Here is a 20,130-nt window from a genome sequence, read left to right on the forward strand (position 1 = left end):
CTCCTGCTTAAGAAGTGGCTCTGTTGATCTACCCCACATTGGTTTCTTTACTCTTGAACCTCCATAGACATCTTTGTCCATACTGTTCCTGTAATTATGAATCATTTATCATCCCCTTCTAACTCACATAGGAGCCTCTTGCCATCTCAATCAAGATGTAGCTAAAGAGCTACATGTTAAAAAGGTTTTAAGATTCCTTTTAGCTGTTATCACCTCAAACAGAGGTACTCAATAAAAAATTTCTGAATGTCCAATGAACGAACACTTCATTCAAACATCTCACAAACTAGAAACACAATGGAGAGAATTTAATCTGTCCCTGTTTCTCCCTTCCGCCAGGAAGATATGAGTAGCTGAAGTATTTGGTGCTATATATAGTCAGTTGATGTCAGCTGGATGCCAATCTCTTCAGAAAAGCTCAGTCCCCAGTTTGAGTCAGAGCTAGGGACCATGCTGTCCCAGGTTCCAGGATAAAAACCATCGGCCCAAGTGCCATCCATAATCCATCTCCAGAGTCTTCTTCCATAAATTGGGATTCATCCCTTCTGAAAAGCACAGTCTAACAGCGAGGTGAGTATATTGTTTCCTAAAATGTTTTATTAGTCACTTGTTCAAGGAGGTTCAGAGTTGTGACTCATATGTGGGCATTCTTTGCTTTAAAGGACAGCTGTTGCCAGTAGTAAAATGCCACCATCAAAGAGTTCTAGTTTAAGCTGGTGTCTTCTTCAGTCTGACAATTTGCTGAATTGAGGTAGTGTGATGCCGATGTAAACGAAGGCCAGGCAGGAAACAATGGCAGACTAAAATAAACTGCGGAGACTGGAGAGGCAGGGAAAAGGAGGCCAGCTTTTGCATTGTCTCTGACTGCCTAATAATCATTATACTAATGTGCAGATAAGACTGGTCTGAAACTCTGAGTACCATCCTCTGTTCACTGTGACCTTGCCTGTCAAGGAATAGCATGCTCTGTCACCAGATAAGGAATGCATAGTAAAGGCTTTCAGTAGAAAGCAATTATAAATTCTTAATAAAGAACAAAGATGTTCTCCTTCAAAAGGATGATCATAAAATACTCCAAATAAGTTCCTTACATTGCCTTAATAATGCCCCTTTATTTTTAACAGGGAATAAAAAACCATGCAAACACACAATACCATGGTGAAGCAGAGGAAACAGCAAGCATCAGCCATCATGAAGGAGATCCATGGAAATGGTACCCATAAAAATCCTTTGTAGCGTTCGCGTAGCTCAGCGTTAATGTAGACCTCTCCCCACGTTGTTTAATATTTTGTGGTTTACTTCCTTTAAATTCTTGCTGTTTTGTCATAACAAACCTGGAGCACTAGGAGGTGTAGTGAAGCCTATGGTAACTAATCCTTTTGTAGTCATCGTTTCTCATCAGAAAGCTATTTTCAGATGAACAACTGCTGTAAAAGGAATGAAGCATTCTGACAGCTGATGTACATTCTGCTTGGCTTGGCTTTCACATGATACGCTGATTTCACTCAATTCTTTTTGGGGAGGGGGACAGGTCTCATTGAATCTCATCTTCATTGTCCATTCCCCAAGGTTCATCTAGATTTCTTTTACCTTATATTACATAAATCATTCAAAATACGTTTATCTTCTTTTTTTTAACAAAAGCTGTCAAGTTGGAGTTCATATTCATTATTTATTTGTCTAAATCCCAAACCAGTCTTCACATTCAATAATCGATTTACTAACATACTTGGTGCACAAAATCTACCTTTATTTATAATTTTCAAGAAAATATAGAAAAAGTTCTTATAGTCACAAAGCATATGACCCAACAAATTTTTGATATATATTACATGCAAGGTAATATTTCACTCTCTTCTTTAAATTCTAGCAAATGACTCTAGAAAGCAATGCTTTATATTTATGTTTTGATTATTACAAGAGAAATACAACTTTATTCATGAAGAAAGTGCAGCAGCTACAGCTTATAATGTAGAATGTCCAGATACATCCAAATCTTTTTAAGGGCTGATTGGAGTCTCTCTAGATATATTTGTGGAATTTTCAGAAAGGAATGCAGGCTTTCACCATAACGATATTAAGGCCTAGAAACTTGAGATCTCAGAACAAGTTTTAGTAGAATGTTTTTATATTGGATTTTCCACAAAGTAAGCTGAACAGAACTATGGAAAGACATTTAGATGTTCCCCACATAATGTAGTCAAATCTAAATGGTTGTGTTAAATCTGTTTTCCATTTTCTATGATACAAAATCACCATATTGGATTTAACCTGGCTCTCTTGTTTTACTATCATGTTAAATAAGTTTGGAATAAAATGAATGAGAACCAAATACCATAATTTGGTACTAATTTTTAATACTGAACCAGATACCAGAATTAAATTTGTACTAACACAAAGTTACACAATTTATGCTTCTTTTAAATTTTTAAGTATCTTTATATTTTCTACTTTGAGTACTCCACTTGAAGTTGTTTGCATGGTTTTTCTGATCAATGAGGCAAAAATCAGACCATCACTTGAGTGACCTTAAATTACTTATATAAAACCAGACCTTCAGTAAGTTTTCATTTTCTAATAGCATCATAATCATAAATCAATCAGTCCACTTCATGTATTTCCCATCTAAATCATATATTGGAGACATGTACCTATCAGGGTAAGGTTTTTTTTCTTTTTTTATAAACATAACTATTGTTTTTATGAAATACAAAGAAAAAAAATACAACTATGTCCCAAGGAGGAAAAAATCCTCAAAACTACTATCTCACTACCAGCAAACCCTAGCCATGTAAAGCTATTCCTCACACAACACTGGACGAGTTCCAGCCCTGTAAGAGGAATCACATGCTCTGCCTTTGTTTGGATGGCAAGTATTTCAGACAACTCAGGGATCATTAGACACATTCTTAACTCATCCCAGATAAAATACCTGTACTACATTATGAAATGGCTGAAATATTTATTTATTTTTATTTATTTATTTATTAAATCATAGCTGTGTACATTAGTATGATCATGGGGCACCATACACTTGGTTCATAGACCGTTTGACACATTTTCAACATACTAGTTAACATAGCTGAAATATTTAATTGTTTACTCATATTTCCTTTGACATGATATATGGACCTTTACTGTCTGTACACTACATGGTGTTTGGAGGACTGGAGTGTAGGGAATATTGTTTTTTCTAAGGATGAAGAAATGAAACATGGGCTTTGGAGGAACTTTTTGGGGAAATGATTCTCCAAGCTTTCAAACACTTTACAGCAATAAAAATCTGAATCATTGAAGATAAAACATACAATTGTTTTGATCTTAATTATAAGACTAAATAAATCAAATTTGGACTGCATTGTCCTTTATAAAAATGAAAGGAGAAAGATGTCTTCAAAACCCTTCTGCCTTCCTTTTTCCAGTGTATCAGGATGTTTTCTTCAGTATTATAACTCATTACATTTTTATTAACACTTTCAAAAACATTTATTTTGGAGGAAAATGATATGTGACAATGACTCGGCTAACCTAGTTGTCCTCTAAACATGAGGTAGAAATTCCATCCTGTTCTTGTTGGGAAAAAAGACTACAGCTGATGAGTCTTTGAGATAAATCAGAAGAGATACAGGAACCAACAGTGGCGAGTTTTATATTAGAGCACTCATTCCATATCAAAAGGAGAAATAACCACAAAGGACTACTGAAAAATGCTCTATCCATAGAGACCACAGGGCTAACTGGACAGAATGAGTTTTTGGTTTTTTTTTTTAAAGTGACTAAAAAAACCTGCATCTCAAACTGTTGTTCATTATGAATCCATTATGATTTGATGTCAATAATGTACTAGATGCAAATATACCACTCTCCCAATAACCAACTAATAAAAAGCATCACCATCACTAAGGCTTCCTACTGGCAGATTGGCCTTCTTCATCATCGTATCATAATTGTGACAATGATGATCATCTTACTGTGGGTAGTAGAGCTGATGGGGAAGTTATCTCATGTTACTGCAGTGACACACCTCCATGCTTCATACAAGAGTATCACAGCCACGATTGCTATAATTTGACAAATGCTACTGTAAAAGACAAAAACACACAGACGAATACTTTGCATTATCTGTGTGTGAACTACTTATGGAGATAAGAAAAAATGACCTTTAATAGACTTCATAAACTTTAACAGATTTTAATAAATGGTCCACGAACCCTGTGCAATGTACCCTGGTATCTATACGTATTTTCCAGTATTCATCGTATTTTTCTTTTGCTCAGTAACTCAGAAAAAAGCAAGGATAAAATGGTAGGAAGTAACAAATTGATAGAGAAAGAGATGAGACAATCAGAATGGAATAAGGAGAGATGCTAGGGAGCAACTTGTTTAGAAATGGTGGGGAAAAGGAATGGGAATTAATATAACCATTGGAAGAACTGGAGGTCCGATATGCCCTGACTTGAAGCACAAATATTGCTGACAGATCAGAGGAAGAGCTTTATAGGAAGACCACAGTGGCTTAGAAGGCTGCCTCAGTCACCCTACAGTTTTCTCACCTAGTTCTAAGAGGGATGTTTTTGGTATGTTTTTTGTTTGTTTGTTTTTCTCTCCTTCTGACTGGGCAGCAGCTTTCCCCAGCACACAGAAGAGAAATGAGCTGATTATTTTTGAAATTTCAGGAAGGGAGTTGAGCTTTGTGGTCTGAAAACAGGAAGCTTGGGTTTTAAGTGGAGGGCTGCTGTTGATACGTTACCAGGAGTTCTGGGTTCCAGATTAGACAGCAGATTTTTCATTAGGAAATGAGGAAGGCTGGATTTTCTGATACAACTACTTATAAAATCCCAGGATTCTGATTTACTGAGCTATATGCCCAAGTCAAACATCAGTGTGTTTGAGTCTCTCAACCAATAACAAAGGAAATGATAATATTAACATAAATTTTAAGAACTCTTTGAAAAAGTACAAAGAAATTCAGATGAAAGATTACATGAAGACCCTGTTTACTTTTCTTGTATATCTGAAACTGTAACTAACAAAATCTTCAATATCAAAATGAGGATGCCAGAAAGGCCTTCACTACCTCATATCAATTATAAACAGTTTGAAGAAGAAATAGTGTACAAGTTTGTTATTTTCTTTTGTTTGGTTTAACTTTTTCACATTAACATTCATAATGTGAAGAAAACATAACCCCACATAACCCCAAGAAAAAACAGAGCTAGGAAAGGTTGCATTTTTATTTTGAAAACTGGTGTGCAATCATAGCTTGTGAATTCTTAGATTTTTAGAGCATCAAACTTCTAATAAGGCCCTCCAGAAAGTTAGTACAAGCAAACTAGGCTAAATTATACCTTAAACCAACGTTTAAATTGAAGAGATTAATTCTATCCATACTAATCCACCCTCCTAATTTTCTTTGATGCCATTTTCACTCTAATATGCTTAGATATACATCCTATAAACAGTACTTGAAAACTTTGTGTAATTTGAATTTGTGTAATTCAACAGATGGGTAATCTCATTTATTAAATCTTTGTAGATTTACCCAACTCTTAAATAATAACATTTCTATGAAGGACAAATTTTTGAAACCTTATAAAATAGCCTTGGCGTTCAAATCAAGACAAAGATACAAAATAAAAAATAAAGAATTCCAGATGGATTTCAAACCAACTTTTTTATGTAAAAATAATTATCAATAAACTTTTTATCAATTGGAGGTTTTCTGGGCATTATTCAAAATCACAGATTGAACTATGATATTTTGTTATATGTAATGTGTATATACGTGTTACTTTATACCAGAGGTTCTCAGCCTGTGGGGTGCGATCCCTTTGTTCAATATGTAACAACGCAGCAATTAGGAAGGTTGAGAACTTTTATACAGTAATGTATATTTTATGAACTTTAATTCAATTACATGGGCCTACTGTCTGTAAATAGGCAGAAGAGTCCTGTGCAAATGCAGATAAAATCTTTTTACCTCAATGAGTCTTCTAAATAAATCAGTGAGCCCATTCTGAAGCAAATAAGCTGGATCTAGCTCCCCTCCAGTGGTTTCACCCCCTCAATCAGAATTGCAATTGCCAATCATGTGGAAGCAGTTTTAAAAGATCTTTTGTCTTACTACAATTATTTACAAATGGGTATCTTTACAAACTGTGAATTGGACTCACTAATCTAACTAAAGTTCTTAATCACTATAAATGACACCAGTGGGAAAGTATGCCTAGCAATATTATTTTCAATAGATGATCTAATACCACAAAGACAACCTTCTAAGCCATGAGGGCAAGGAAATGCATCCTGAACAAAACAACACATCATTTATCAAGCATCAAGGTTAAACACACTGTTAAGACCCTGTGCACGGGTTTGCAATAAGGGTAGTGAACAGCTTGGAATAGATGTGCATGTTGATAGCCTTCTGCACTCTAAAAGTTCAGAAATGAGAGTGACCATGCACCAGCTTCCCCAACTCACAAATGATCCTGGAACTCCGGCTCCAGTGACATCACAAATGTAACTATTAAAAGGAAAGGGAGGGAAACTTTGGAGAATTTAGTTTATGTGTTTCATTATTTTTTTAATCGATGTAAAAAATGTTGACAAAATATTCCTGACATTGACGGACATATCCAGTAGTACACTAGTAAATATTGAATGATTGCTTATCTAGCAGGGTGGCATGGGAAGGGAGAATGTCTTGGTTTGTAGAGTTTGCCAATTTTTGTGGTGTAAATAATCCCACCATGGCTAATTCCAAGCTACCATCATGAAGACACTAAATACAGAGTTGGAAAGAGATTCGCAATAGTACAATGTTCTATAATATTTCCACCATACAGATAAAATAAATATAAATAACCTCAAGCGCATGGTGCCTCTTGTATCTTTTATAATCTAAAGGGCACTTGCTATTTTGATTCCAGAATCAAAAAGGTGAAATAGTCCCCCATTACGCTGTCTAGTATACTGAGGGATAGTCCTAGACACACTGAAAAATAAACTAACTTCTCCTTCCATGTTTCAAATACACAATGACAGGAACTTCAAACACTTGCAAATAAACAAAGGTGAATATTTTTTTAGATCGACCCTGGCTTCGTTCTTCCTAGTCCTCTTCCATAGGCTATTTCTGGCACTCCTGGGGATGGTAAAGCACAACATTTTGTTTCGTTTAATTTTATTAGAGTATATTAGACAGCCAAAGATGTTCTGCATGGCATTAGGAAGAGCTTGGAAATTATTAAATTTAACTTTTTTTATATAGACATTGTATGATTTCCCAGGTAACCACCCCCCACCCCAGTTTCCCCTAGTGTTAACATCTTGCTTAGTGTATGTTTGTTACAACTAATGAACCAATACTGATGCACTGTTATTAATTACCATAACCTGTCTATGCTGCTATGACGGAATGCTCGAGCCGGCTACTTTATAATGAACATTCACAGTTCTGGAGGCCGGGAAGTCTAATATCAAGGTGACAGCCTTCTTGCTGTGTCATCATGTGATGGAGGGCATGCAGAGAGAAAAAGAGGCCATAGTCACCCTTTTACAAGGGCACCAATCTCATGCTAGAGGGAGAAACCCTGGTGGCCTAATCCCTTCTTAAAAGTTCCCACCTCCTTGTACTGTTACAATAGTGATTACATTTCAACAAAAATTTTGGAGAGGACAACATTCAAATTACATCATCAACTAAGGTCTGTAGTTTACATTAGGATTCACTCCACAGGTCTGTAGTTTTTCACAAATACATGTTATATATCTGCCATTACAGTATCATATAGGACAGTTTCACTGCCCTAAGAATCCTCTGTTCTCCACTTACCCATTCCTCCCTCCCAGATCCGGCAACCTCTGATGTTTTCCACAGTGGTAGACTCATACAGTATGTAGCTTTTCCAGACTGGCTTCTTTTACTATGAAACACGCATTTAAGGATTCTTTGTGTCATTTCATGGCTTGATAGCTCTTAATTAAACTTCATTGTGAGTTTTTTTGAGATCATTGAATTTTCACATGCTGCTGTTAAATAATGCAGGGATATCTCAGGTACCTTTTCCCAGTTTTCCCCAGTGACAAGATCTGACAAAGCTATAGTAAAACATCACAACCAGAATGTTGACATTGATACAGTCAAGAGACATTCCATTTCTACTACCATAAGGTGTGTTGACCCTTTACAGCCACATCCACTCCTCTTTTGTCCCCACCTCTCCTTAGTCCCTGCCAGTCATTAATCTCCCTATTTCTATAATTTGTTTTCTCATTTTAAGAATGCTATATAAATAGAATTATACAGTATGTAATCTTTTGGGATTGGCTTTTTAACTCACTGTAATTCTCTAGAGATTCACTCAGATGTTGCATCTTAACAGTTTTCCTTTTTGCTTTTTTTTTTTTGCTGAGTACCACGGTATGGATGGATCAGTGTTTTTTATTTGTTTGTTTTGTTTAGTTTTCATTTTTCTTTGAGACAAGGTCTCACACTGTTACCTTGGCTAGAGTGCAGTGGCCTCACCAGCTCACCACAACCTCCAACTCCTGAGCTCATGAGATCTTCCTGCCTTAGGCCCCTAAGTAGCTGGAACTATAGGTGTATACCACTATGTCTGGCTAATTTTTCTTTACTTTTTTCTTTTTTTTTTTTGTAAAGATGGGGTCTCACTCGTGCTCTGGCTGGTCTCTTAACTCCTGATGTTACTTACATAATCCTCTTGCCTCAGCCTCTCAAGTGCTAAGATTACTGACACAAGCAGTGTTTTAAGAGTTTATCCACTGAAGTACATCTAGGTTGTTTTCAGTTTTTGATTATTGAGAAGAAAGCTGCTATGGATATTTGTGTATAGGTTTTTCTGTGAACAGAGGTTTCATTTCACTGAGATAAATGCCCAATATTGTGAGATGGTTCTCTGTTCAGTTTATAACTGAACTTACTAAATTGTTTTCCAGAATGGCTGTACATTTTACACTTCCAGCAGCAGTGTTTGACCAAGTTTCGCCACGTCCTCCCCAGCAAATAGTCCTGTCATTATTTTCCATTTTCAGCCATTCTGATAGGAATATAGTGATACGTCATTGTGGTTTTTAACTTGCATTTCCCTAGTGACTGAAGTTGTTGGCTGTCTTTTCATACCCTTGTTTGCTATCTGTATATTTTCTTTGGTAAGATGTCTTTTCATGTCTTTACCCACGTCCTAACCAGATTGTTTGCTTTCTTACTAGTGAGTTTTGAGAGTTCTAGCCTGCTGGTGAACGTGTACTTCGCAAATCTTGTTCCCCACTCTGTTGTGTGTCCTTCCATACTCTTAGCAGGATCTATCTCAGGGCAAAAGTTGTTAATTTTAATGATGTCCAGTTTATCAATCATTCCTTTTATGGATTGTGCTCTTGGTGTCAAGTTTAACAACTCTTTACCTAGCTCTAGATCCTAAAGATAAAATAATGTGATTTTTCTTTTTTAGCCTGTTAATATGTAGATTACCTTGATTGCTTTTTGAATAGTAAACCTGTTTTGCATTCCTGGAATAAACCCTACTTGCCCATCATATAGAAAGAAGCAAGGAATTCTTAACTCTTATAAGAATGCTATGTGCTAATATTTTCTTTAAGAATTTTTACTTCTATATGCATGTGGAATATTATCTGTAATTTGCCTTATTTGTGTTGTCTTTGTCTGGCTTTGGTATTTTAGTAATGTTAGCTTAATAAGATGAATGGGAAATATTTTCTCATCTTCTGTTTTTGGGCAAAAGAGTAGGCATCATTGGTATTAATTGCTCTTTAAATAGTTGGGAGAATTCTCCAGTGAAATCATCTAAGTCTGAAGATTTCTTTTATGGAAAATTTTAAACTTACAAATTCAATTGCCTAAATTGTTACATGCTCGATCAGTTATCTATATCATGTTAGGTTAATTATGATACTTTGTGCTTTGTAAGGAATGGTCGATTTTTTCTAAGTTCTCAAGTGTATGTGAATTTATATGTACAATTGTTCATTGTAGTCTCTGATTATCCGGTGGATATCTGTAGTACTGTAATGATAGCCCCTATTTTGTTCCTGATGTTGTTAATTTGTGTCTTCTCTGTTTTTTCTATGTCAGTCTTACCAGAAATTTGTCAGTTTTATTGATCTTTTAAGAAACAGCTCAGTGCTCGATTTTTTTTTATTCGCAATTTCATTGACTTCTGCCTTTATCTTTCTTACTTCCTCCCCTGCTTGCTTCAGATTTGTTTGGCTCTTCTTTTTCTAAGTTTATGAAGTAGGGGCTTTGTTTATTAACTTGAGCTTTTTTCTTTTTAAATTATGCATTTAGTACTGTTAATGTCCCTTTCAGCACTGCATTAACTTTGTCCCATCAATTTTGATAAGCTCTATTGCTATTTTCATTCAGTTCAATGAATTTCCTTGAGACTTCTTTTTGTCATATGGATTATTTAGAAGTGTGTTGTTTAGTTTCCAAGTATTTGGAGATTTTCCTATTATCTTTCTGTTAGTAGTTTTTAGTTTGATTTTATTGTGATCAGAAATAATACTCTGGGACGGTGCCTGTGGCTCAGTGAGTAGGGCACCGGCTCCATATGCTGAGGGTGGTGGGTTCAAACCCAGCCCCGGCCAAACTGCAACAACAACAACAACAACAAAAAATAGCCGGGCGCTGTGGCGGGCGCCTGTAGTCCCAGCTACTCGGGAGGCTGAGGCAAGAGAATCGCCTAAGCCCAGAAGCTGGAGGTTGCTGTGAGCTGTGTGACGCCATAGCACTCTACTGAGGGCGATAAAGTGAGACTCTGTCTCTAAAAAAAAAAAAGAAAGAAAGAAATGAAAAAAGAAATAATACTCTGAACATTTTAATTCTTTTAAATTTGTTAAGGTTTATTTTATAGTTCAAGATATGGCATATCTTGATATATATTTCATGGGCACTTAAAAGAAATATGCATTCTGTTGTTGCGTAGAATATAAATGTTGATGAAATCCCATTGGTGGACAGTACTACTGAATTCTTTGATATTCTCACTGATTTTCTGTATTGCTGTTCTATGACTTGTGGAGAGAGGGATGTTGAACTCTCCAAATGTGATTGTGAACTTGTCCATTTCTCTTTTTAGTTCTATAGTTTTTGCCTCACATATTTTGTAGCTGTTTTTTTTGGTTCACACACATTTGGGATTTCCAGATCATCTTGGTGGAGTGACACTTGAATCATTTCTTTGCTCTAAAGTCTGCTTTATCTGGTATCAATATAGCCACCCTGCTTTCCTCTGGTTAAGGTTGCTTGATATATCTTTTTTTATCCCGTTACGTTCATCCTGCCGGTGTATTTTATTTGAAGTGAGTTTATTATATAGTTGGTTCATTTTTAATCCAATCTGCTAATTGCTGTCCTTTAATTGATGTACTAATTTCATGTGATTATTTATGTATTAAAGCTTAAATCAATTATTTTATTTTTAGTTTTCTGTTTGTCATCTTTCTGTTTTATTTCTGTTTTCTTCTGTCTGAATTCCTATGGTATTGAACATGTCCTTTTAGTCTCATTTTGGTTTTTCTTCAATGTTTTTTTTTTTTTTTTAATTTTTTTTTGTAGAGACAGAGTCTCACTTTATGGCCCTCGGTAGAGTGCCGTGGCCTCACACAGCTCACAGCAACCTCCAACTCCTGGGCTTAGGCGATTCTCTTGCCTCAGCCTCCCGAGTAGCTGGGACTACAGGCGCCCACCACAATGCCCGGCTATTTTTTGGTTGCAGTTTGGCCGGGGCCGGGTTTGAACCCGCCACCCTCGGTATATGGGGCCGGTGCCTTACCTACTGAGCCACAGGCGCCGCCCTTCTTCAATGTTTTTAAGTGTACCTGTTTGTGTAGCTTTCAGGAGTTGTTCTAAGTATTGCATTATGTATTCATAACATCACAATCTACTGATGTTGTCGTTTTACTAGTTCAAGGGAAGTATAGAAACTCATCTACTTTTATGTTCTTTTATCCTCCCTGTTTATAATATAATCATCTCACATACTTTTTCTATGCTCATTTACATTATCCAGTGTTATAGTTTTTGGTAAATCATATTTACCATGTTTTTGCTTACTGTATTCTTTTATTCTGATGTTCCAAGGTCCCTTCTTTTATTGTTTCCTTACTGTTCAAAGAACTTGGTCAAGTCATTCTTTCAGGGTTGATGCCCAGGGAACAGATTCTCTTAGCTTTCCTTTTTTCCTTCAGCTGAGAATGTCTCAAGTTTCTCCTTTATTCCTGAAGGATATTTCACTGGGCATGGAATTCTGGGCTAATAATTCTTTTCTTTCAGCAAATGGAAAAATACTGTGCCACTTCCTTCTGGCCTTCATGGTTTCCGATGAGAAATTTTTGTCATTCTAATTGTTTTCTCCCTGTAGGTAAGTTGTTGTTTTCCTTTGGATGCTTTCAATATTTTTCCTTTGTGTTTGGTTTTCAGAAGCTTAATTATAAATCTGATTGCAGAGTTACCTGGGTTGATTCTGTTTAGTGTGCTCTCAGCTTCCTGAATCTGTAAGTGTGCACCTCTTCTCAAATTTGGGAAGTTTTCAGCCATTATTTCTTTGACTGGTTTTCTAGTTTCATCCTCTTTCTCCAATCCTGGGACTTCACTGATGCAAATGCTATATCTTTTATTATAGTCCCTTGAATCCTTAAGACTTGATTCTGTTAATTCTATTTTTAAGTCTATTTTTTCTTCTGTTGTTTTTATTGTGCAATTTCTATTGTTCTATCTCCCGGTTCACTGATCCTTTCCCTTCCCCCCTGTATTCTGCTATTGAGCCCATCTATTGAGGCTTTTAATCTGATTATTGTATTTTCCATTTGGTTCTTTACATCTTTTATTTCTCTGCTAAGATGTTAATTAATTAATTAATTTGCTAAAGCGTTCTAATTTTTTTATTTGTTTTGAGCAATTCCCTAATTCCTCATGAAAGCATTACAAAACACATGGGTGCTTTAAAATCTTTATCACATAATTTTAATACCTCAGTTATCCCAGCGTTGTCATCTGGTTGTCTTTTTTATTCCATTTGAGATCTTCTTAGTTCTTTGTATGACAAGGGACTTTTTATTTACATTTGGACATTTTCATACTATGTTCTGAGATCTTTGCTCTTATTTAAACCCCCTTTTTCATCTGTTCTTATCTGACAGCAGAGGAAAGCGAGTGCCACCTCATTACTGCCAAGTAGAAGTAGAAGTCTAGGTTCCCAATGTGGCCCCCACTGATGCTTAAGGGAGGCTCCCTGTTAGTGCCGGGAGAAACTACAAGTTCAGTCTCTGCCACAGTCTTCACTAACATTGCAGGGAGGAGCGTCTCACTGGCCAAAAGGAATAAGAGTCCCAACTTGCTACTTGGCCTCTCTGACACCACCTTAGTAGAGGGAGTGTTGGAGAAACCTGTGAGAGCCCCACAGGGTGAAATTCTGGGCTGCGCAGATGGTCTTTATTGACTTGGCAAGGCCAAAGTGTTTTCTGTGGTGTTTGGCTAAGGCAGAGTTGCTGTTCTCTAAACATTTTCTGTCCTGCTGTGCGGCTCCCCTCCAGGTCCTTTAGAGAGAGAGAACAGCTTTCTGTTGGAGCTTTGTTTGCCTCTGTCTTTTGGTATTTCTGGCTTGCCAGCATGTTCAGCTCCCAGTTTAAGATATATGAGGTTAAAGAAAACCCCAGAGAATTTACCACTATGTTGTTCCTTAGTTCCTAGGGTCCCCAGTTGATCTGCCTTTTTACCCCACTTTTCAGAATGCTTTTATTTTTATTTTATTCATAATGTCCAGTACTTTTAGTTATACCTAATAGATGTGGGGAAAAATACATCTCCTCCATCTTTCCAGACCCAAAAATGTTGATATTATTACTTTTATTATTAGGGGAGCTCTTCTCTATGTCATATCAAAACATGTACACAAATTACTGTTTTAATGGGGAGAAAATTTAACAAGTAATTCTGTTGTTTTATCCTAAACACTGTCAAAAGTCTAACTATTATGGTTAGTTTTTCACATCAAAGATGTTGCCCTAATTGATCAAAATAATTATTTATTTTCCTAATGGCCCAATTTTTGTTCCTGAACATGGAACAGTAGCCCACAGTGGCAAAGGAGCTCTGGTTATTACATAAATATATTCCTGATTAAAGACATCAAGTGGAAGTATTTCATCTCTTCTAGATTTTGGAAAAGTTTTTTGGTACTTCAAGTAGAAAATAATACTCATTTGCTGAATATCTTCTATGTGTAAGTCATGGGGGGACACAGAGATTAAAACATTAAAAAAATGCAAACCATGAAACAAATGAAAAATAATCAAGTGTACATGATTCAGTGTTATGGGAATTTGGAGATGATATAAACTACTATAAAGAGATATTTTACGGAAAGGAGTCACAGAAATGGCGTTTGAGCAAGACTGGGAAGGACGTTCACTCAATATTTATCATCTGCTTTCTTTATGTAAGCTGCTTAGTGCTGGATGTAGAATGAATAGTGTTTTGACCAAGATTGGGAAAGGGGGTTGTGGTGAGAGGGTAGACATCTCAGTAAAGGGGCAACTCAAATTGATACATAAAAACATGGGCAGCAAAACAGCACCGTTTGAAATCTCACTAATTGTACTAATATTGATGACAGTTAACTTTTATTTATTCTTTCTTATAATGCTAGGTGCTTTCTATGAAGCATTTTTATTTAATTCTCATACCAATGCTTTGCAGTAGATAATTAGCCCCACTTGAGACATGAGGAAACTGAGATTTAGAGAAAGTAAGTAGCATATCTATGATCATGCAGCAGAAAGTGGTGGGTCCAGGGTTTAATTTAAGGCAGTCAGCCCAATAGCATAAAGTAGGCGATGCATTGTGGAATGGAGACGAGCATTAACACATGTTTACCTTAGGGTGTTCATGCATATGAATATTCTTTTACAGATGTAGATGGCATGGACCTGGGCAAAAAGGTCAGCATCCCCAGGGACATCATGTTGGAAGAATTATCCCATCTCAGTAACCGTGGTGCCAGGCTATTTAAGATGCGCCAAAGAAGATCTGACAAATACACATTTGAAAATTTCCAGTATGAATCTAAGGCACAAATAAACGTAGGTATAACTTGACCGTGTGGTATCTCCATGAATGAGCAGCATTTCCAAATTTGTATGCATCGCTGGATTCCCAAGCAAGTATCTACGTATTTTCTTTCAGTTGAGTCTAAGACTTTTTTTTTCCATCGTAAGGAAGAGTTTAGGTGGGTAAACAAAAAAGTATTATAGATGATATGAGTATGCTTTTAGTTCAATAGGGACGTTGTAAGCTTGTGGATTTGGCACTAAGGAACTGACCTGTTCTACTGAGAGGAGGGAAAGCAAGCAGAGAGAAGTAATGCTAGAAGTTTCCATGGTCTTATCACCACTAGTTAAATGTTTGAGATGGAAACACTTCTAAAGCACACAGCACTCTGCAAAGTAAGGATAAGCATTTTATTGGCTGAATATATCCTGGCGCTGAAACACGCCTGGGAGCTACAGACACATTTGATTTCCTCTGAAGCATTTATCCCACATTGTATAGGGGAATCTGGTACCTATTAACAGTAAAAACCAGCGGGCACATAACTCGTAGACAAAGATTTTCTCAACTGAAAGCTAATAGATGGGAATAAATTAATTAAACTGCATTTTACATATTATATTAATATTGTATTCATGTAAACTTTTATTTAAAGAGATTATAGAGGAAGTAGTCTGTAATAGAAAGGCAGCCAGCTTTGGGGAAATGGCTTTAAAAATCAAATAGCATTTATGAAGAATCAAAAAGAAATAGTGCTTTGATCTTAAATAGGGCTTTAAAAATCAAATAGCATTTATGAAGAATCAAAAAGAAATAGTGCTTTGATCTTAAATTATAGTGGAGACTACAATAGATATAAGTTTTAATTACTTAAGGTTTCTTCCTCCAGCTATGAGGGATTCACAAGTTTACTGACAAATTTAAACCTGAAGCCTTACCAGCTGCCATCACTACTAAGTTGTTTTGAATTGACAGCACGCTTCTTTACAGAAAACACACTAATTTCACCAAGTTCTTTTATGATAAATTCTAAGACACATTATAGAAACTAATATCCAAACTCACAATACAGACATTTTACTCATTTCCACAATTTCTATTTCCCTTTCAGGCATGAAGCTTTTGTTAACAGTGAATGTTGAAATGACATTTTAAATGATTTTCTTTTTCACATTAGTGACCATCCTTCAATATTCAGGATTAAATTTAGGTGTAGTTGTTATAACTGTGTATTCCGTCTCACATTAACTCTTACTCAACTATATTATTTACATTTGTGAGAAATTATTTTTCACCTGAAGTCCTGCATCAATGCAATGTTATATTTCCCTATAATTATGCCCAGCATCCTCTTGCCAGAAAATATCCGTGGTTAATGCAGCTAATATCTGTGGCTAATCCCTACCCCATATTATGGAGTCTGACTACTCATATTCTTTCAATAATGACAACAGAGGGCGGCGCCTGTGGCTCAGTGAGTAGGGCACCGGCCCCATATGCCGAGGGTGGTGGGTTCAAACCCAGCCCCGGCCCAGCTGCAACAAAAAAATAGCCGGGCGTTGTGGTGGGTGCCTGTAGTCCCAGCTGCTCGGGAGGCTGAGGCAAAAGAATCGCTTAAGCCCAGGAGTTGGAGGTTGCTGTGAACTGTGTGACGCCACAGCACTCTACCGAGGGCAATAAAGTGAAACTCTGTCTCTACAAAAAAAAAAAAATAATAATAATGACAACAGAGAAGACATTCTATGAAATAATATAAAATAAGGTGGCTTAAGGAGAGTCTTTGAAAAGTCATCAACATGTCTAGACATCTGAATAAACGAATAATGCCAGTTTTCTTAACTTCCACTTACGTCTCTAAGAATAATCCTTTATAGTTCCAGAGAAAAGTACGATGAGATTAACAATGTCCTTATGAACACGGTTGATTCTCTTACCAATACTTTAAATTAGGGACAGTAATCTTAATGTTCTTGTGGTTCAGTGTTCTGGTTATACTTAAAATGTATAAGAACATGTCTGAGGGGCAGTGGCTGTGGCTCAAAGGAGTAGGGCGCCAGCCCCATATGCCGGAGGTGGCGGGTTCAAATCCAGCCCCGACCAAAAACTGCAAAACAAACAAACAAGCAAACAAAAAAACATGTCTGGAAAATTTTTCACTACTCCTAAAAGATCAGGCACTAAGTAAATAAAATGACCCGAAATGAGTCTATTGAAATAAAAAATTAAATGCTTATAAATAACTCAGAGCAATAAACAATAATAGTATATGCAATGAAGTCACATTTCATCAAGTTATATAACATACTCTGAAGTCTGATGAAATTTACTCTCTCTTCTTTCGAAACAAGGAAAGTAGTATTCAAGGAAGTATGTTGATTTGCCTTAAGCAACTCCATAATGAAGAAGATTGAAACCAAGCTCTCAGAATTTCAGAATTCTTGGCACCAACATCTATCACGGTGTTGTTCAAGGAAACTCTGGCCTGGGAGCTGGGAGACCAGGACTTGGTCCTGGCTCTCCTGCCAGTCATGTGATGTGGAGTTGACTTAAAAGGGATTTTTTTTTTTCTCTTTTATAAAATAAGGATATGAGGGTGGCGCCTGTGGTTCAGCGGGTAGGGCGCCAGCCCCATATGCCAAGGGTGGTGGGTTCAAACCCAGCCCTGGCCAAACTGCAACAAATAAATAGCCGAGCGTTGTGGTGGGCGCCTGTAGTCCCAGCTACTTGGGAGGCTGAGTCAAGAGAATCGCCTAAGCCCAAGGATTTGGAGGTTGCTGTGAGCTGTGTGATGCCACGGCACTCTACCGAGGGTGATAAGGTGAGACTCTGTCTCTACGAAAATAATAATAATAATAATAATAAGGATATGAACTCAAATGCTCTCTAAGGTGCCTTCTGGCTTTAATGATCTGTGTGTTCTCTTATCTTAATTCCAAATATTACCTGAATGATAAATCAATACTGGAGATAAGCAGCCATATTATATGAGGATACATTCACTTTATTAAGGCACCATTGTTAGCATGACAGGAATTAAAAAGTATATATAATATCAGGTCCAAGTCTTTTTCCATGCATTCATTTATACTGTTAGAAAATATTCATTGAGTATCTATTATCTTCTAGTTACAATGCTATGAGATTAAAGATTAAAAATATACAGCCTATATTTAGTGATGGGGGTCCAAATAATACTGAAAGATAGAGAGTAACCATTTATGTACAATCCTGCTCTTGAATCGTCTTTATAAGATTTGCACTGCATTAACCTCATCTACTGACCACATTCTCTGGAACAAGGTTTTACTTTCATTGCTTCCCTTTAGCTATAGATATTGTCAAAATAATAATTTAACTTAGTTTTATATATTTCTAATTTTATGATAATGTTTAAGACCTCATATTAAGGAAAATGAAAGCCAGCCTTCTAGTAATCAATGCCATTTGTTCAAATATTAAGTATCATTTTAAAAACAGAAAAATAAATGCCGCTGTGAACTGTCCTGCTGTGGTACACCAGGGAATTCAAGCAACATCCACTTTCTAGGACACAAACACAGTAACAGGAAATGTCCATTCTTAAAAAGAAGTAAAGAAACATTGCTTGCTGTATGAGCCAATTTTGAAGCCCTCGTTCATGCACTGAATTACTTCTTAAATAAAAAGGCATAAAAGGGGATGGTTGAAGAAAATGCGTATGCAAAGGGAAATAAAGTAGAAGAACACTTCCTGAGGACTGAAATTCTCTCTATAAATTACTGCAAAAGGATGCTGGACTTTTTGAAATCTCTAGAAATTTTAAATAATACACATACTTGGCAAAGGGAATATGCTATAAAAAGTAGTTCTAAAATAAGACTATACCAAATATATTGGAATTCTGAATGTATTTACATTTTGTTCAAAATATAACTTTTACAATGTATTTGGCACAAAGTATAGAATAGATTTTGAAAGTTCCTCTTTTATTTCCATTGATATTTCAACAGAAATCATTCAATATATATTACGCATGTGGTTTTTTTTTTTTTTTTGAGACAGAGCCTCAAGCTGTTGCCCTGGGTAGAGTGCTGTGGCATCACAGCTCACAGCAACCTCCAACTCCTGGGCTCAAGCGATTCTCCTGCCTCTGCCTCCCAAGTAGCTGGGACTACAGGCACCTACCACAACACCCGGCTATTTTTTTTTTTTTTTGGTTGCAGCCGTCATTGTTGTTTGGCAGACCCGGGCTGGATTCGAACCCGCTACCTCAGGTGTACGTGGCTGGTGCCTTAGCCGCTTAAGCCAAAGGCGCCAAGCCTATGCATGTGTTTGTACCATACATGTTGACAGGCTATAGGATACTTCTCTAGTTTTGTTTTCTTTGGGGTCAACTTAACTGAGATACAGTTAAGAAAATACCTTTTCATTTGTCTGTTTACTTTTCTGAAGGAAATTTCAGATGATAGAATGTTATAATTTGAGGTTCATAATTATAATGAGTTACTAACTATTATAAGGCTTTGCTTGTATACATAATGGTGATATAAAAATGTTGGGTGTCTCCTAATAATTACTAACTAGAAAGTTGATTTTCCTGCTCATCATTAATTCCCAGGAAAAGGTTACAGATGGTTAGTATTGCGATTCCTAAAAATTAATGTAGGTAGAATGACTGGTAAGTTCAGGTAAAATTTATTTCATGAACACATTCTAGGAACTTAGGTAATTCTTTATGCATTTCACATTTAAACTTCCTGTATTTATCTCAGCTACCTTTTCATTTATAATTGAAGTTGCCATGTACTTTTCACTTTTTTAAAAGGTAGTAAAAAAAAAAGTAAAGAAGTGAAAAAAGGACAGTAATCTAGTTAATAAGGCAAACAAGATAGGAGCTAAATTCAAAATGCAAAATATTGAATTATATATTAGACATATGCTAGTTAAATATCCATGTTTTAAAATCCTTTAATTTCCACAACAAATAAGAATAGTTTTGAGGTATAAGAATGCAAAAGACTGATGGTACTCAACTAGACTTAAATCAGATTATAAATTGGGCG

The 20,130-nt window shown here is 36.3% G+C and overlaps 1 protein-coding gene across 1 annotated transcript in view; it reads left to right on the plus strand.

The window, feature by feature from the left end:
* Positions 1-377: 377 nt before the first annotated feature.
* The window catches only part of MYOZ2 (myozenin 2), a 39,907-nt gene continuing 20,154 nt past the window's right edge, over positions 378-20,130 (plus strand). The window contains exons 1-3 of the mRNA XM_053572616.1: positions 378-570; positions 1,125-1,213; positions 14,951-15,120. Of these exons, the coding sequence (XP_053428591.1) occupies positions 1,138-1,213; positions 14,951-15,120 (246 nt within the window). The 5' untranslated portion in view covers positions 378-570; positions 1,125-1,137. The remainder of the gene's footprint in view (positions 571-1,124; positions 1,214-14,950; positions 15,121-20,130) is intronic.

This window comes from Nycticebus coucang, chromosome 1 (genome assembly GCF_027406575.1).
Source record: "Nycticebus coucang isolate mNycCou1 chromosome 1, mNycCou1.pri, whole genome shotgun sequence".
Taxonomy (NCBI): Eukaryota; Metazoa; Chordata; class Mammalia; order Primates; family Lorisidae; genus Nycticebus; species Nycticebus coucang.